General features: G+C 38.2%; 1 protein-coding gene across 6 annotated transcripts in view; it reads right to left on the bottom strand.

Annotated features, from left to right (window-relative positions):
• The window catches only part of Tanc2 (tetratricopeptide repeat, ankyrin repeat and coiled-coil containing 2), a 311,126-nt gene that overhangs the window by 159,273 nt on the left and 134,022 nt on the right, over positions 1 to 17,831 (bottom strand). For 3 of the 6 annotated variants that reach the window (XM_055592099.1, XM_055592101.1, XM_055592100.1), the window contains exon 5: positions 11,459 to 11,569. The exons of the other annotated variants lie outside the window; for them this stretch is intronic. In XM_055592099.1, the coding sequence (XP_055448074.1) occupies positions 11,459 to 11,569 (111 nt within the window). The remainder of the gene's footprint in view (positions 1 to 11,458; positions 11,570 to 17,831) is intronic. 6 annotated transcript variants of the gene reach the window in all.

Genomic DNA, 17,831 nt, shown 5'->3' with positions numbered 1-17,831 from the left:
AATGCAGAGAAATTTAAATCAGTCCCACTGAAATCAGAGACAAGACAAGGTTGCCCACTCTCTCTGTATCTCTTCAACATAGTACTTGAAGTCCTAGTTAGAACAATAAGACAACTAAAGGATATCAAGGGAATACAAATTGGAAAGGAAGAAGTCAATGTGTCACTATTTGCAGAAGATATGATAGGATACATGAGTGACACAAAAATTTAACCAGAGCTTCAGCTAATAAACACCTTCAGCAAAGTGGCAGGATACAAAATTAACTAACAAAATCAGTAGCCTTCCTATATATGAAAGACAAAAGGGCTAAGAAAGATATTAGGAAAACTACACAAATAGCCACTAATAACATAATGTACCTTGGTGTGACTCTAACTAATCAAGTGAAAGACCTGTTAAAAAAAAAAAAAAAAACTTCAGGTCCCTGAAGAAAGAAATTGAAGAAGATATCAGAAGATGGAAAGATCTCCCATGCTCATGGATTTGTAGGATTAACACAGTGAAAATGGCTATCCTGCCAAAAGCAATCTACAGATTCAATGCAATTCCCATCAAAATACCAACACAAAAGAGAAAGCAGGAAACAGGACAAAAGCCTACACAGAGGACCTCTGAAAGACTCTACCCAGCAAGGTATCAAAGCAGATGCTGAGACTCACAGCCAAACTTTGGGCAGAGTGCACAGAATCTTATGAAAGAAGGCGAGGATAGTAAGAGCTGGAGAGGAGAGGAGCTCCACAAGGAGAGCAACAGAACCAAAATAGCTGGGCCCAGGGTCTTTTCTGAGACTGATACTCCAACCAAGGACCATGCATGGAGATAACCTAGAACCCCTGCACAGATGTAGCCCATGGCAGCTCAAGTGGGTCTAAGTGGGTTGCCTAGTAGGGGGAACAGAGACTGTCTCTGATATGAACTCAGTGGCTGGCTCTTTGATCACCTCCCCCTGATGGGGGAGCAGCCTTGTCAGGCCACAGAGGAGGACAATGCACCCAGTCCTAATGAGACCTGATAAGCTAATGTCACAGGGAAGGGGAGGAGGACCTCCCCTATCAGTGGACTTGGAGAGGGGCATGGGAGGAGAAGAGGGAGGAAGGGTGGGATTGGGAAAGAATGAGGGAGGGGGCTAAAGCTGGGATACAAAGTGAATAAAATGTCATTAATAAAAAATAAATAAATTTTAAAAGTCTAGACCTTTCTTTTAAAGGACTTGTATTAGGTAAAAAATATGTTATGATAAAATTAGTTTGTTATGATTTAAAAAAGTGTGCTGGGAAACAACTTATTAATTTGCTATGAGGACCTATTGTTTGGATGAGCTTTAGAGAGACACATTTAAATCACAGCACTGCCTGAGATGAAACTCTCCCAGTTGCATTCTGGATCTTACTATCTCTCCTGATTTCAGAGTAACTTGATCTAAAAGGTGACTCTTCCTCTCTGAAAAATTAAAAAATAATGTTTTTAAGTAAGCTTTTTCCCACTGGCTATCAGATACATTCAGTATTACCAAGCCTTTCAGCATTACCAAGCCCTCTTCCCATACTTTTCTGGCAATTTCAGTAGCAACAGTATTAGGATAGATATAGGCCACGGTATTTGACAACCATTTTACAAATCAAATGAGGTACAAAAAAACACAGAGGGAAAAAATGAACAAAATTATCTTGGGAGAGTGAAAGGAAGAAGAAGATGGAAAAGGGATTTGGAAGAAACTATATCTGAAATTAATAGTTTTATATTTAATAGACTTAAAGAAAAGGAGCAGACAGAATAATTTCTAGATTCAAATTCTGCCTGATTTCCCAATTCAACACAAAAATACCAAACATTGTAGTAAAAGCTGACTACATACAGAATATGTCATGTTTTTAAAAGTGCTGTTTATTTTTAAACAATATCATATTACTGGTAGTATTAACAGCATTAACCCTAATGTTTACTAAGCCAATATTACCTGATGAATTCCTGTGTGCATAAAATGCATTAATCATTTAAATCTTCATAATATCCTATTTTACAGATAGAAAAATCTTCAAAGATGAAGGTCTTGATTGCCCAGGACTCAGAATCAGTTAAACAGCTGTTAATATTTTAAATACAGGCTGCCTTGTTCAAGAGCCCATGTTTTTGACATTTGCACTATTATGTTAAAATATGTGATTTAAAAAATGAATGTGATTAGCAAGTATTTGGTTGTTTGAAACAAGGTCTTTTTATATAGCCCAGGCTGGCCTCAAAGTCTCATCAATCCCCCTGTTTCAGCCTTCCAGGTGATGGGTTACAACCATGCAGCACTCTACCTTCTCCTGAGATTACAGATTTTCCCTTTAAGAAATGCACTGCAGTTATATGATGATAGAAAATATAGGAAAATATTTAATAGTAAAAGACCATTTTTACTTAGAACTTCTGATGTCAAGCAATGGGTTAGGTATTAGATATACATACACAAAATATGGGCACAGTTCTTATAACCACAGAATTCATTTTCATAGGCGAAATTAAATACAATTTATTGTGTACTTGAGCCTCTTTTGGGTATATGCCTAGGAGTGGTATAGCTGGATCTTGAGGAAGCGCTATTCCTAGTTGTCTGAGGAAGTGCCAGTTTGCTTTCCAGAGTGGTTGTACAAGTTTACATTCCCACCAGTAGTGGAGGAGGGTTCCCCTTTCTCCACAACCTCTCCAGCATGTGTTGTCACTTGAGTTTTTGATCTTAGCCATTCTGATGGGTGTAAGGTGAAATCTTAGGGTCATTTTGATTTGCATTTCCTTATGACTAAGGACGTTGAACATTTCTTTAAGTGTTTCTCTGCCATGCGATATTCCTCTATTGAGAATTCTCTGTTTAGCTCTGTTCCCCATTTTTTAATTGGATTACTTGATTTGTTGCTGTTTAACTTCATTCGTTCAACCATGTTTGTAACGGCCTTATTTGTAATAGCCAGAATCTGGAAACAGCCCAGATGCCCCTCAGTGGAGGAATGGATACAGAAATTGTGGTACATCTACACAATGGAATATTACTCAGCAATAAAAAACAAGGAAATCATGAAATCTGCAGGTAAATGGTGGGATCTGGAAAAGATCATCCTGAGTGAGCTATCCCAGAAGCAGAAAGACACACATGGTATATACTCACTCACAGAGACATATAATATAGGATAAACCTACTAAAATCTGTACACCTAAAGAAACTAATCAAGAGGGAGGACTCTTGCTAAAATGCTCAATTCCTATCCAGAAAGGCAAAGAGGATGGACATAAGAAGAAGGAGAAAAGAGGGAACAAGTCAGGAGCCTGACACAGAGGACCTCTGAAAGGCTCTGCCCTGCAGACTATCAATGCAGATGCTGAGACTTATGGTCAACCTTTGGGCAGAGTACAGGGAATCTTAGGAAAGAAGTGGGAAACAGTAAGATCTGGAGAGGACAGGAACTCCACAAGGAGAGCAACAGAACTGAAAAATCTGAGCACAGGGATCTTTCCTGAGACCGATATGCCAACCAAGGACTATGCATGGAGATAACCTAAGACGCCTGCACAGATGTAGCCCATGGCAGTTCAGTATCCAAGTGGGTTCCATTGTAATAGGAACAGGGACTGTCTCTGATATGAACTGATTGGCCTGCTCTTTAATTACCTCCCCCTGAGGGGGAAGCAGCATTACCAGGCCACAGAAGAAGACAATGCAGCCACTCCTGATCAGACCTAATTGACTAGGATCAGAAGGAAGGAAAAGAAGTCCTCCTCTATCAGTGGATGTGGGGAGGGTCATGCATGCAGAGGGTGGAGGAAGGGAGGGATTGGGATGGGAGGAGGGAGAGAACCACGGGGGGGGGATATAAAGTGAATAAAGTGTAATTAATAAAGAATCAAAAATACAATTTAATTAAATCACAGCAAATTAAATTCTGTGATAACACAGGCAAAAAAAAAAAAATCCACTGCTGTAAAAAAGCTAGTGAATATTTCAGAAGACATTTTATGAGTCTTTACCTTTTGTTTTTTTTAATTTTTTTTTAACTTAGCAGGTTCTTTTTTTTATCTTGACTAATTTACTGTTAGTGAACTGTCAAGTATATGTCCATGAATCTTAAACATTTTTAATGTTTTTCCTAGTATTCTCTTTTTTTAAATTTTTATTTTTTAAATATTCATCACAGGTTATACCAGCCATAGCCCCCTTCCTCATTCCCTCCCAATCCCACCCTCCCTTCCTCATCTCCTCTCGGTCCCTTTCCATGTCCCTCAACGGAGGAATGGATGCAAAAATTGTGGTACTTTTACACAATGGAATACTAATCAGCAATTAAAAAGAAGGAAACCATGAAATTTGCAGGCAAATGGTGGGATCTAGAAAAGATCATCCTGAGTGAGGTATCCCAGGAGCAGAAAGACACACATGGTATATACTCACTTATATAGACCTGTAAGATAGGATAAATGTACTAAAATATGTGCACCTACAGAAGATAAACAAGAAAGAGGACCAGGGGTAAGATGATCAATCCTCACTTAGAAAGACAAATGGGATGGACATGGCTAAGTAGGAGAAAACAAGAAACAGGACAGGAGCCTACCACAGAGGGCCTCTGAAAGACTCTACCAAGCAGCATATCAAAGCAGATGCTGAGACTCATAACCAAACCTTCGGCAGAATTCAGGGAATCTATGATAAAAGGGGGAGTTAATATGACCGGGAGAGGACAGGAGCTCCACAAGGACAAAATATATCAGGGCATGGGGGTCTCTATGAGACTGTTTCTTTAACCAAGGACCATGTTTGGATATAACCTAGAACCCCTGCTCGGATATAGCCCATGGTAGCTCAGTATCCAAGTGGGTTTCCCTAGTAAGGGGAACAGGGACTATTTCTGACATGAACTCAAGGTCTGGCTCCTTTACCTCCCCCGGCCCCCAAGGGAGGAACAGCCTTGCTAGGCCACACAGAGGACGACATTGCAGCCAGTACTAAAGGTACTTGATAAGCTAGAGTCAGACAGATGGAAGGGGAGGAGGATCTCCCCTAGCAGTGGAGGTGGAAAAAGTCTTTACTTTTGAAAATATAAATTCTCTACTCAACAGGTTTATATCATCTGTAAAGATTACCTTCTACTTCAAATGGTCAATATCCAGAAAGAAAATGATTATTTTCCCAAGAAGCAAATACCTAATAGAAAATAATTTAAATCTCCAGTCTGTTTTTCTAAGATGGCACTTACCTACAAATACTGAAACATTATGTGTCTCATTTCTTTCTTTTTTAATTCTCTGCATTTTCAATACTAGGTTATTTACACATTTCATTCATTACAAATTACTGATTTCTCTTCTATTTAAATATGACAGCTCTTTGTGCTATATTAAATGAATTTATGTGTTCTTTCTAACAGAGGTATAAAAAAGTGAGTATCTTGACCTAACTACCAAAGCAGAACTGATTATATTTCCACCTCTTCATTCGTCCGTCTGTCTGTCTATCTATCTATCTATCTATCTATCTATCTATCCATCCATCCATCCATCCATCCATCTATTTTCTGAGACAGGGTTTCTCTGTGTAGTCCTGGTTATCCTGGACTTGCTTTATAGACCAGGCTGGCCTTGAACTCACAGAGATCAGCCCGCCTAAGTGCTGGGATTATAGGCATGCGCCAAAGTGCCCAGCTCATTTGATCCTCTCCTTTTCAGAACACTAGAAATTGATTAACTCCTAGCAAGTGTTGAAAAAGTACAGAGCTTTTCCATGTTCTTGCAAAAATAGCTCCTGGTTACACAAATCACTGCTCACTAGGGATCAAGAATGAAAGCCACGGCCTCACCGATAGTGCAACTGATAGTAAGGCACCACTCCATATTCAATTCCCATGACCATAATTAAAGATGAGGTAGAACAATGAATGGAGTACGAGTGAAAATACTGACAACTGTTAGAAGTGGGGATACATTAATGGACATAATCTAAATTTAAGCTTTTTCGCACGAGCTTCTTGGGCTCACGCAGATGACTTTACTTAGATAATGGGACCATTACAAACATGTGCCTATACAGCTGGGCTCTCCTTGTGTTCTTGTAATTCACCAAGAGACAAGTGAGTCTTTGGTTGATGCCTTTTTAACCTTGGTCTCTAAATTTCAGTCCAACCTGAATCAACCCTACAGCTATCCAGCCAACCTGCAGCCCAGACAAAAGACATCTAACCAACACCTGCAAACCTTAGAAGTTAGATTATGTGTGACAAGCACTTAGAAATTTAAATATAAACAAAGAATGAAATCATTTTTTTCTGGCCTCTGATTACTAAAAATATTTCAGTAAAAGCTCTACGTACAAATTTTAGAAAATGCAGAAGTGTGTCAAGGTAATAAGAAGCTTCAACTGAAAGTACGAATATCCCACCATTTGCTGTGCTGAAGCTTAACATACAGTATATGGCTTATTTGTGTTACTTATACTAAGAATCTTGTAAGATGAAAGAAGACGGTCTATTTAATTTAAATTTTACAAATAATTTGTTTTTGAGGCACACCTCAGTGTATAAGCCAGGCTAGCCTCAAATTCACAATATGACCCAGATGAGTTTCAAACTTGTAATACTCTTGCCTCAGGCTCCTGAGGGCCGAAATTACAGGAGAATACTCAAAGACTTTTCCTTCTTTCCTTCCTTCTTTCCTTGTATGTAGGTGTTAAAGTTAGGACACTATAGAGCTGGCAGGTAGAAGAGTCAGAAATTAAACCCAAATCAGGGTTGGAGATTTTGCTCAACATAGCCCTTGGTTTAATTTCTAGTACCTGTGTCCCCTGCCAAAAAGAAAAGGATGCTAACTCAAAACCTGAGTTCTTACTCACTGATATATGTGGTCCAAGAATAGAACTTTAAAGTAACATGTAATCCACAGCCAGATTTAAGAACTGCTAACTTTAGCACCATCTCACCAACCGTACTCTGACTTCCCAATAATCTGCATCTTTCTCTTGGGCTAGCAATGGTGTTTTCTCCTGGTCATTTTTTATGAGCATATACTAATATATTTATATTAATATATAATTTAAAAATTACAGAAATACCATGTTATAGATAATATTGCTATGACAGGAAACTGAGACATGTTCTATTGCATAACTAGTGAGGGAAAAATTAGAATTGAAATACACTGATATTTGTTTAACCAAAAATGACTACAACCTGTCTGTCTCCACAAACTTTAAATTTGTGACTATTCAGAATATACTTAAAAGTTGTACACCACATTTCAGTGTTATCACTATAATATATTAATTAACATTTCTGAGCATTCAGTGTAGGTCAACCACTCTGATAAATGCTTTGTACACACTGATCTGACTTAAGATTGATCATTTATTTATTTATTTGTTCGTTCGTTCATTCATTCATCCAAGGCAGGGTTTCTCTGTGTAGCCTTGGCTGTCCTGGCCTCGCTTTGTAGACCAAGCTGGCCTTGAACTCACAGACATCTGCTTGCCTCTGTCTCCCCAAGTGCTGGGATTACAGGGCTGTGCCACCTCAACTGGCACTCATTTAAGATTAATATCTCCATTTTTATAGATGAAGAAACTGTGGCTTAGAAAGGTTAAGTGACTTGCTTAAAACCACACATAAAATAGTAATACCACAGACAAGTGATGAGGTCTACCTTCTTACTTGGAGAATTGTTCTATTGAAATGATTGACATCAGTTGGTTACCTCTTTTCAGGAAAATAAATTACAACTCTATCACATTAAAAAAAAATTTCAAATTGGGCAGTGGGTGCACACACCTTTAATGCTAGCACTTAAAAGGCTGAGGCAGGTGGATCGCTATGTCCAAGGCCAGCTTGGTCTACAAAGTGAGTTCCAGGCTACACAGAAAAACCCTGTCTCAAGATAAAACAAAACAAAACAAAAATTCTACTTCTTAATGTATGAATAATAGAGTATGCCTACAGGAGTGAATGATAACTAGGTTACAGGGCAATGTGTTTTTTAACTATATGGTTCTAATTCAAGAACTAGGCAATACATCCTGCTTCTGTACACTAGACAAATCACTCATACTCCCTTAGTCCTAGGTTGCCCACTTTGAAGCAATCACCTAACAGAGTTCTCCAAACACCCTTTACTCTGGTAGTTTAGTTATGGTGATACTGTAAGTTATCTCCATGGCTGCAAAGGTAGAATCAAAAATTTATTTACATATTCCCTTATGTTGTGCATATGACAAATTTAATATGAGGAATTTATAATAACTTAGATATTTAAGACTCTAGAGCTATCCAGATGAAGTATTCAATTTATTAGACAAATATTCTGGATTAACAGCTACACCATAAAGTAGCTTTTCTTAAACTGTAGACCAAACATTGATGACTTAGTCTGGCTTGATTCAGAATTTGCTTTCCCATGTAGGACAACACAGAAAACACACAACTATAGAGATGTCCAGTACAGCTGGACAAACCAATAAAAATATGTAATGTCTTTATTTCAGGTACAAAAGATTTATTTCTCTGGCTTCTAACGTATAGAAACATTGCCAATTATTCCCAAGACATCAAGAACAACACAATACACCCCACAGACTTGCAGCACCGTTTACTGTAGCATTTGTAAGCCATCTGCAACAGACTTTACACCAACAGGCTCTTAAAATATGACACATCTACCAACAGCTTGCCATCATCTGGGAATTTGTTAAGAAATGCAAATATTTAATCTATCTCAGACCTACTGATTCAGAAATTCTAGGGGTGGACCCAAGTAATCTGCATTTGGGTAGGGTCTGGTAATTTTGAAATACGTTAGGATTTGAGAACAACTGCTCTAACCTTTAGTTTACAACTGTTGCTTCTGTGAGACCTAGTTCCCTAAATTTGCAGGCGATGAGTTAAACAGGTAGATAAAAACATCAGCCTTAATTGTATTTTTATATATGAATACAAAATCACACATATTCCTTGTTCTGTTCTATCAGCATATCTTACATTAAAAATTAGAAAACCCATGGATTTGTTACTTGTTTTGTAGATGTAGAAAGAAGCCCCTTCTCTCTATCTTCTAAAGTTCTGATAAGTGAGTCTATGAAATAGGCCAACAACAGATAGGCTAATAGGAGAAAAGGCAGGCAAATGTATGCTAGGCAGAAAAACAAGTACCAAAAATACCCAGGACATCAGTATGCATATAAACCCTCTTCACAGAGAGGAGAGATGATGTGGCAATTTAGAGACAGTAAATGATTTATGACTTTCATAAGAATAAATGGAATCCCGGGACAAGGTCTGTCTAAGCACAGTGTCAACCTTTATTCTCCTTTCCTGTGATAGTCACTCTTCCTGGTTGGTGAGGTTCCCCGGGAAAGGACTACAGACAAATGAGTCCCTTTGGCCAGAGAATCTGTCTTTAGGCAGATATGCAAGTTCATAGAAAGCCTGTCCCTATGCTGTTTCAGGGAAGAAAGACAGGAAAAGATAGGCAGGCAGGAGGTTAGAGAGATCACAGATCTGAGGCTGTTTCTAAACATGCTTTGGCATGACAAAGCATTGCACTCTGGGGCAGCCTTTTGTAAATCTCAAGTTTGTTTAATGTGTACTCCTTAATTCATTTTGCTTATGGCTAAATCTTAATACTACCTAGAGATAATACTATCTTCAAGCCTCAGGTTACACTCTTATCTCAGCAGAAACTTATTTTTAGAGGCTCTAAAAACATTATTGTAAAAGAACAGATGAGTACAAAGTTTCTATGGTATAGATCTGTTTCAGATTTTAAATGGAAAGATTACAAAGCATGGTAATAAGCATTCTGGCATCGTGTTTTGATTCTTCTTGGTGTTCTCAAAACCTTAACTGAAGTCTGGTTCCACCAACAAAGAATTCATGCTTGTGGAAAATATGCATAAATAATCACATTGCTAGGACTGCACAGAGTGCTTTAGCACAGACATTCCCAAGTCACGGATCCTTTGCTTCATGACCAGAATAGCAGCTACCTTAGACCCTTGATATAATTAATATGGTGCTAAGATTAGGCTCCTCTGACAGTCATCCTGACTTGTGAATCCAGAAAAGAAAAAGCTTCTGACAGGGTTAGAAGTCTAGTTCAGTGGTGGAGGGTTTGCCTAACTTGTATGAGATCCCTGTGTTAGAGCCCCAACTCAAAGGAGTAGAGCAAACAGAGGAAGGAAAGGAGGGTAAAAAACAAAAGAGAAGAAAAAGAGGAGAAGGGAAGAAAAGAAAGGGAGTACTGAGGTGGTAAGAGGAGGTACTTAGAAAAAAAGAATTTAGCATTTATTTTATAACACTGAAGTTTACAAATGAATGCAAAGTACAATATTCCTTTTGCTATGAAGTACACCTCAACATAGGGCAAAGAACTTATATAGTGCTTTCAGAAGAGCTTTTGTTGCTTTGGGAAACAGAGAAGCTAGTTGCTGATATAAAACTTTTACTGACTTAAGAAAGAGTCTGAGAATAAACCCCCAAGGCCTTTCAATATTCAAAATGGATTTGTAAAGTCAAATGTATTTTACGTACCTGGATGTGGCTCAAGTTCTCCTCTACTGTTTTGTGTTACATGAAGAGTTCTATCTGGCTGCAGTGACATATAGGTCTACTTCAGATCAGAAGTAGGAATCATTCTGTCCTGCTCACTCCAAGTAGAGTAGTGTGGTATTTTTGTTGTTGCTTTTCCCAGTGGTTTAACATCAATTTTAATGGGCAAGAATAAACAAAAGACCTAAAACTAAGTATCTCAAGGTTCTTTACTACTGTTCTGATCAGTATTTTCAAGCAGAGCTGTGAACGTTTCTGACACAATTCTATAGACTCACTATAAGGAGGAGTGTAAAGGGTGTTGCCAGGCAACTCACGGAAGTCTGCAAGAATCTAAGCCTGATAATGAGCCTGTCTGAGCTTGGCTCCCACACAGGAAGGGTTAGTGAAGCCCACATGTGTTTATATGCCATTCACAAGAGAGGCTATCTGTAAAAATGAGTGTCCAAAGGAGTTAAGCTCAGGCATCTAATTCAAGTTTAATGTTTCTAATAGTCAAAGTATTTTCTGCAACCATCCAGAATTCCAACAGCAATTAGGCACAAGTCATGCTCAGAAGGTCTAGTACTGAGTGAGCTTTCTTACGCGTATTTCTAAAGTTCCTGTCTGCACATGGCCACAACAACATGTCTTCAATTATTTCAAATCACAAAAAAATAATCCTGAAAACTTCATCTGCCAAAATAATTCGAAATTTATCTTTGAAACTGTTTTTAATACTTACTCTCATCAGTAACTAAAACAAGATGCACAACTAAAAACCTACGTTCTTTTAGAAGACTAGAGTACGATGCACAGATGAACACGTTTTCACGAGTGGTATACATGCAAGGCGCTGCCTGCTGGGCCTGGTGCAGCCCTCCCCTTTTCAAAGCAGACACTGCATGCGTGCTTACCAGGGCAGTATGCAGCCACGTCCAGTTGCTGAGCTGAAGGGAGGGTTGGGGAGCCACACTCGGACTCTGGAATTCGTGGGCTCTCAACAAACTTTGCCTTCCTCAGAGGGGCTAAGGACAAAAAGAGAGAGAGAGAGAGAAGGGAAGAGAGAGGAAAGCAGAAAAGAAGAAAGGTGAGGAAAAAGGAAAGAGGAACAGAGGAACAGAGAAGGGGAAAGGGAAAGAGAGAAACACAGAGGGGTCATGAGTAAAAGGAACGGCAGGCAACAGATGGAAGCACTTAAATGAATGACACACTCTGTCAGACTCAGATCAGGTTACCCTACTTTTTTGTGCCAGAAAAAAAAAAATAACTGCATTCCTTATACAGGAGATGGGTCTTATTTAAAAATCACTGAAAATGGGAAAAGCAAAAGTCTAATATCAACACTCTGAGCATAAATTGTAATTGTCTACCACCTCTGGTTGTTTCTCTTTATTAAGAAAGGACTTTCTTTGGCTTTTTATGCCTTCAAATAAAAGTATCAACTAAGGAAAATACTGAAAGAAGTTTTAAGGTTTAATTACACCATAATAAAAAGTTTTCTTTATCTAGAAAAAAAATACTCATGATAAAAGTGTGATTAAATACTGATGTAGTGTAATAAGGAAATCAATCATTTTGCTGTTTGGCCATTAATGTAAGAAGTCAACAATGCTAGGAAACGAAAATACAAAGTAGGCCAAAACAACTTGACACTGATTACTAAAAATATGTCTTAGTTACAAATTTAATCATGAAACCTATAGAACACTCCATACCATAAAAATCATTCAAAATTATATTAGTATATTCATAAAGCTGAAGCTATACTTACTGAACATTCATACTCAGACTAGTGGCGATAGGCTCTTACTATTATAGCCCATATTAGCCCCTACATCAAGATCCCAAATACTTGGATTATAGGTGTGTTTTCAATTATTTCAAATCACAAAAATAATCCCAAAAACTTCATCTGCCAAACTTTGTCCAGCTGGGCATATAAATGTTATTTCATGACTTGGGGGTGGGGTGGGGTGCGGGTTAAGGTGCATTATTGACTTACATTCAAATACTCAGTTAAGCGTCCTTTTTAAAAAATCAGTTAAATATCTTAAAAGTTAAAATTAGATGGATTACTTAGACATTTCTCAAACAGAATTATATTAAACTCTAGTAAGGTAAAAGTCCTTAGCATAGCACTAGCGCTACAAACTATCAGCTGGATGTGGAATTTATTTGCCTGCTTACCCCTGTAGCTGCAGGAGTCTAAAATGTGTGAATGTGTAGGATCATTACTGCTTTTCAGAAGTTTCTGTGCATGTTCTTCAAAACCCTCACCAACTATGAATCCCCAAGAGAGTCAAAGTTAATCCTAGAAGATGTTATAAAAAGTCACTGAAAAAGCTCCTTGTCATTAAAATGGCTACATTCTCCTTTATTATTTTTGGAAGATTAAAAACTATCAATATGAAAGAATTAAAGATATTTTTAAATATCAAAAGTTACAGCAAAATCACAATTTAAATCTTAGTGTATGCAGATATGCAATAGGTACATGTGAAAAATACAACATAAGGCCTGTCATTGCCTCCAGGCCAGACACTCACAGATCTAATAGAATGGCTCTTACACAAAAGTAAGCTTCAGTATAGCAAAACTTTTTTCTATGCTAAGACTGAAATATGTAAGCCTGCTTTTAAAAAAATCACTATCAGAAATGAATATATATATATATGAAATATCCAAATCTCATTATGTTCTCTCCAACCGATTAAAAATTAAAAAATAACAAACATTTGCTTTAGCATTGCTTTGTAAAAAAGAAATTATGTGCATATGTGCATGTGTGAGTATGTGTTATACGTACATGGCAGAGGCCAGAGAAGGGCATTAGATCTATTGGATTAGGATTAAAGGCATATCTGGTTCTCATGACGACAGAATAAACTCTTAACTGCTGAGCCATCTCTTCAGCCCCAATAATTTTATTCTTCAAACTCTTCAGTCCTTCTCTAGGCTTTTATTAAGTCACAGTCCCAGCTTTAGAATAATCATCACACCTGCTGAGTTCTGACAAAGACAGTAAAGGTCCCTGGTCAAGGGGCTTTATATATATATATATATATAATTTTAAGAATAATTTTATGATACATTTTTTGAGTAATAAACAGGGACCAGCACCTTAGAGCAGAGATGTAAGAAAGAAACCGAGAACAGTTAGGAGAACCTGAAGGAAATAAAGCATATATGAGAATTGTGAGATGGAGTCAGGAAGAGAGGCCAGAGCCATAGAGAATACAGAAAAAGGGCAATGGCAATGGCTGAAGACTAAAGGTAATGTGGACACTAGTAGAAACAGAATTTGCATTGTTTATGGACATGGAAAAAAAAAAACCTATTTCTAAAATATTTACTTTTCCAGAAAGTGGAGGCATCATATCTGTGGAGCTCAATGCTATTCTGACTTGTTTTCCTTCTCGGGAATCAAAGCTTACGTTACCTTTAAAGCTCATCTGTTTTTTTTCTCTGTACTTTTACTCAGGAGATATTTAATTAATTCTACTATCTACCTTCATCACTACCTCACTTGTCTAATAACGAGGTTAAATTACTTGTTTGAGTCAGGGTCTCATTCTGTTGCCCTCACTGGCCTACAACTTGCCATGTAGATTAGGCTGACCTCAGACCTGCAGTGATCCTCCTGCCTCTGTCATCACAGCTCTGGGGTGGCAGGTATGTGCTACTATATCTGGCTAAATAATTCTGTAAGACAATAATGATCAGGTCCAAGTAGTTAACAGCTAGTGTTATCTGTAAGTCAGTGAGACACAGTAAGTACAGTCACAGAGAGAGAGCACAGGATCCCATCAGGCACAACACTGCAAGGTAAAGGCCACAAAAGGACAAGTCAAAGACAGAGCTTGAGAGCCCTGCATTTACATAGATGTCTCCAGGGGGGAAAAAGAGCCAACTAACATGATTCTAATGAGTACTGGGTCTGTGCATCAAAGGTGTTTCCCTGATCAAAACTAAAACCAAAACCAACTAATGAAAACAATGCTGGATGGGTAAAAATAAACCTGAACTCAAGTCAGATATTTGTTGTGGTTTAAGTAATGACAGGAAACTATTGCTCTGAGAAGTAACTTGAGCCAACATTTAGAACTCAATTCTTGTGCTATTAAAAAAAATCTAAGTTTAGGGGTGTTGGAAAGAGAAAATGCATATGGATTTAAGGAACATAATCATTTGAAAGGTCTAGGTCTTACTTACTAGTAAGAAGAACTTACTAGTAAGAAGCTGGATATTTAGAAAGCCTCAGTTTTCTCAGTCATAAAACTGTTGAGTCTCAACAAATTCTAATCATGAAAATAGTTATTATGGTGCTTATATATGATGATAGCTCACCTATAAATTACTGAGACATGGAACAGTGAAGGCTTTAGTTATGGAAAATAAGCAAGATTTCAACATACAGCATGGAGAGGAAGAATAACACAATAGCAGAACATGAAAAGATGAACAGTGAATTATTTCTTTTTTCAGTGAAGGATTTGAAATCTAAAAATCTGGCTTAGGATTTCCACCCTCTGCTTTTCCTAGTGCTAAAAGCCCTGTGCATAGGTTACCCATCAGCTATTCTGAGTTTACTACAGTATCTCTATCCTAGATGAGTTGGCAAGATTACACTAACTGAATGAGTATAAAATTAGAAATACACATCTTTAAAACATTTTCAGAACAAAACAACAGCCTACAGACTGGGAAAAGTTCACCAACCCTACAGGTGACAGAAGCCTAATACCCAGCAGATAGAAAGAACTGAAGAGATTAAACACCAACAAACCAAGTCATCCAATTAAGAAATGGGGTACAGAGCTAAACAGAGAATTCTCAACAGAGGAATATCGAATGGCAGAAAAACACTTAAAGAAATGTTCAACATCCTTAGTCATTTGGGAAATGCAAATCAAAATGACCCTGAGATTTCAGCTCTCACCCATCAGAATGGCTAAGATGTAAAACTTGAGGGATGATACATGCTGGAGAGGTTGTGGAGAAAGGGGAATCCTCCTCCGTTGCTGGTAGGAATGTAACCTTGTACAACCACATTGGAAATCAATCTGGCGCTTCCTCAGAAAAGTAGGAATAGTGCTACCTCAAGATCCAGGCATACCACTCCTAGGTGTATATCCAAAAGATGCCCCACCATTCAATAAGGACATTTGCTCAACCATGTTCATAGCAGCTCTATTTGTAATAATCAGAATCTGGAAACCATCTAGAGGTCCCTCGTGAAATCGGCAGGCAAATGGTGGGAAATAGAAAAGATCAACCTGAGTAAGGTATCCCAGAAGCAGAAAGACACACATGGTACATGCTCACTTATAAATGGATGTTAGATATATAATGTAGGATAAACATACTAAACTCTGTACACCTAAAGAAGCTAAGCAAGAAGGACGAACCTGGGTAAGATGATCAATCCTGACTCAGAAAGGCAAGTGGGACGGACACTGGAAGAGGCAGAAAACAGGGAACGGGACAGGAACCTACCACAGAGCGCCTCTGAAAGGCTCTACCCTGCAGGGTATCAAAGCAGATGCTGAAACTCATAGCCAAACTTTGGCAGACTGCAGGGGATCTTATGAAAGAAGGGAGAGATAGAAAGACCTGGAGGAGTTAGGAACTCCACAGGAGAACAATAGAGCCAAAAATACCTGAATCTAGGGGGCCTGCAGGGACCAATATTCCAACCAAGGACCATGCATGGAGAGGACCTAGAACACCTGTTCAGAGGAAGCCCTTTGGCTGCTCAGTTTCCAAGTGGGTTCCCTACTAAGGTATACAGGGGCTGTCTCTGACATGAACTCATTGGCTGGCTCTTTGATCACCTCGCCGGGATTGGGGAATGCAGCCTTGCCAGGCCACAAATACAGCCAGCCTTGATGAAACCTAATAAGCTAGGGTCAGACAGAAGGGGAGGGGGTCTTCCCCATCAGAGAACTAGGGAAAGGGGCATGGGGGGATTAGGAAGGGTAGGGGAGACTGGGAGGAGGCGAGGGAGGGGGCTGCAGTGGGGATACAAAGTGAGTAAGTTGTAATAAATAAACATACAAATAAAATTAAATTTAAAAGGTAAAACCTATTTGTCTGTGAAATAGAAGATTGAAAGACATGAAGACTTGAATCTTTTGCCTATAGAAGAAACATAAAATCAAAACAATATCCATCTTATGAAATGAAAATTTGTATTAAATATGAAATAAAATTGCCACAATATTTTAGATATTGAAAAAAAACACTTTTAGAAAATTAAGGAATAAGTTGAGACAGTAACAACTGACCTAGAAAAACGGAAGTACATATGGCTAAAATGACAGTAAATAGGAAATGGATTTGATACCACACTCTGCAACACAAAGGCTTGCCAAGTAAAACTGGTTTTCCATTCCCTTTTAATTTTTTTTGTTGTACTATGGATTAAACCCAGGGCTGTCACCACTGAGCTACAGCCCTGGACCCTAAAGTTTAAAAAAACGTTGTTTTCCACCATTACACCTATTGATGCTAATTTTCTTACAGAATTAAGCAGGCTCAGTGACTCCCTCTCTCTCCCTGCTGTCTGCTGGTCCAGATGCAGCACTTCCGGCTATTTCTCCAGCACCATGTCTGCCTGTACACTGCCATGCTTCTGACCATGGCAATATACCTCTCAACTATAAGCCAGCCCCAATGAAATGTTTTCTCTTATAAGAGTTGCCTTGCTCATGGTATCTCTTTATAGCAATAAAACTTTGACTGAGACAGTTGTAAATAAAACATTTATAGGCAACTGCATTTAAATTGGTACCTCAATCCCCTAAAAATGACTAAAAATATGGGCATGTAGTTCTTGGTAGAGTGATTATCTAGCATATACAAAGCCCTAGTTTGATCCAGGATGGCAGAAACAACAGCAACAAAAATTGGTACCTAATATGAAGGATACAACTGATAAAATATTTTCAGATAGTAAGAATAACATATTAGTCTTGATTGGGATATGGATTAGGTAAGAAAATTAGGAAATGTCAGGTATAAATGGGAGATATAAATTAGCACTTTAAAGAACTTTTCCCACAGGCAAACATTGAGCAAAGCAGTCTTTTGTTTAAGCAGAGCAGCACACTGATATTTTTGCTTGTCATCTTGCAGGAAAGCCAGTAGTTTTACATAGCTTTAATAGTCTTTATTTCAACTGATGGCACAGTAAGCAGTCAAAAGTGAGGACAGAGAATTCAAAGACAAAATGTATTTTACATGTTCCAATCAATACAGAAAAGCAAATGTCACTTTGTTAAATTG

The sequence above is a fragment of the Psammomys obesus genome, unplaced genomic scaffold (assembly GCF_907164565.1).
Source record: "Psammomys obesus unplaced genomic scaffold, mPsaObe1.curated_primary_1811, whole genome shotgun sequence".
Lineage (NCBI taxonomy): Eukaryota > Metazoa > Chordata > Mammalia > Rodentia > Muridae > Psammomys > Psammomys obesus.
This window is presented reverse-complemented; position numbering and strand designations above follow the sequence as displayed.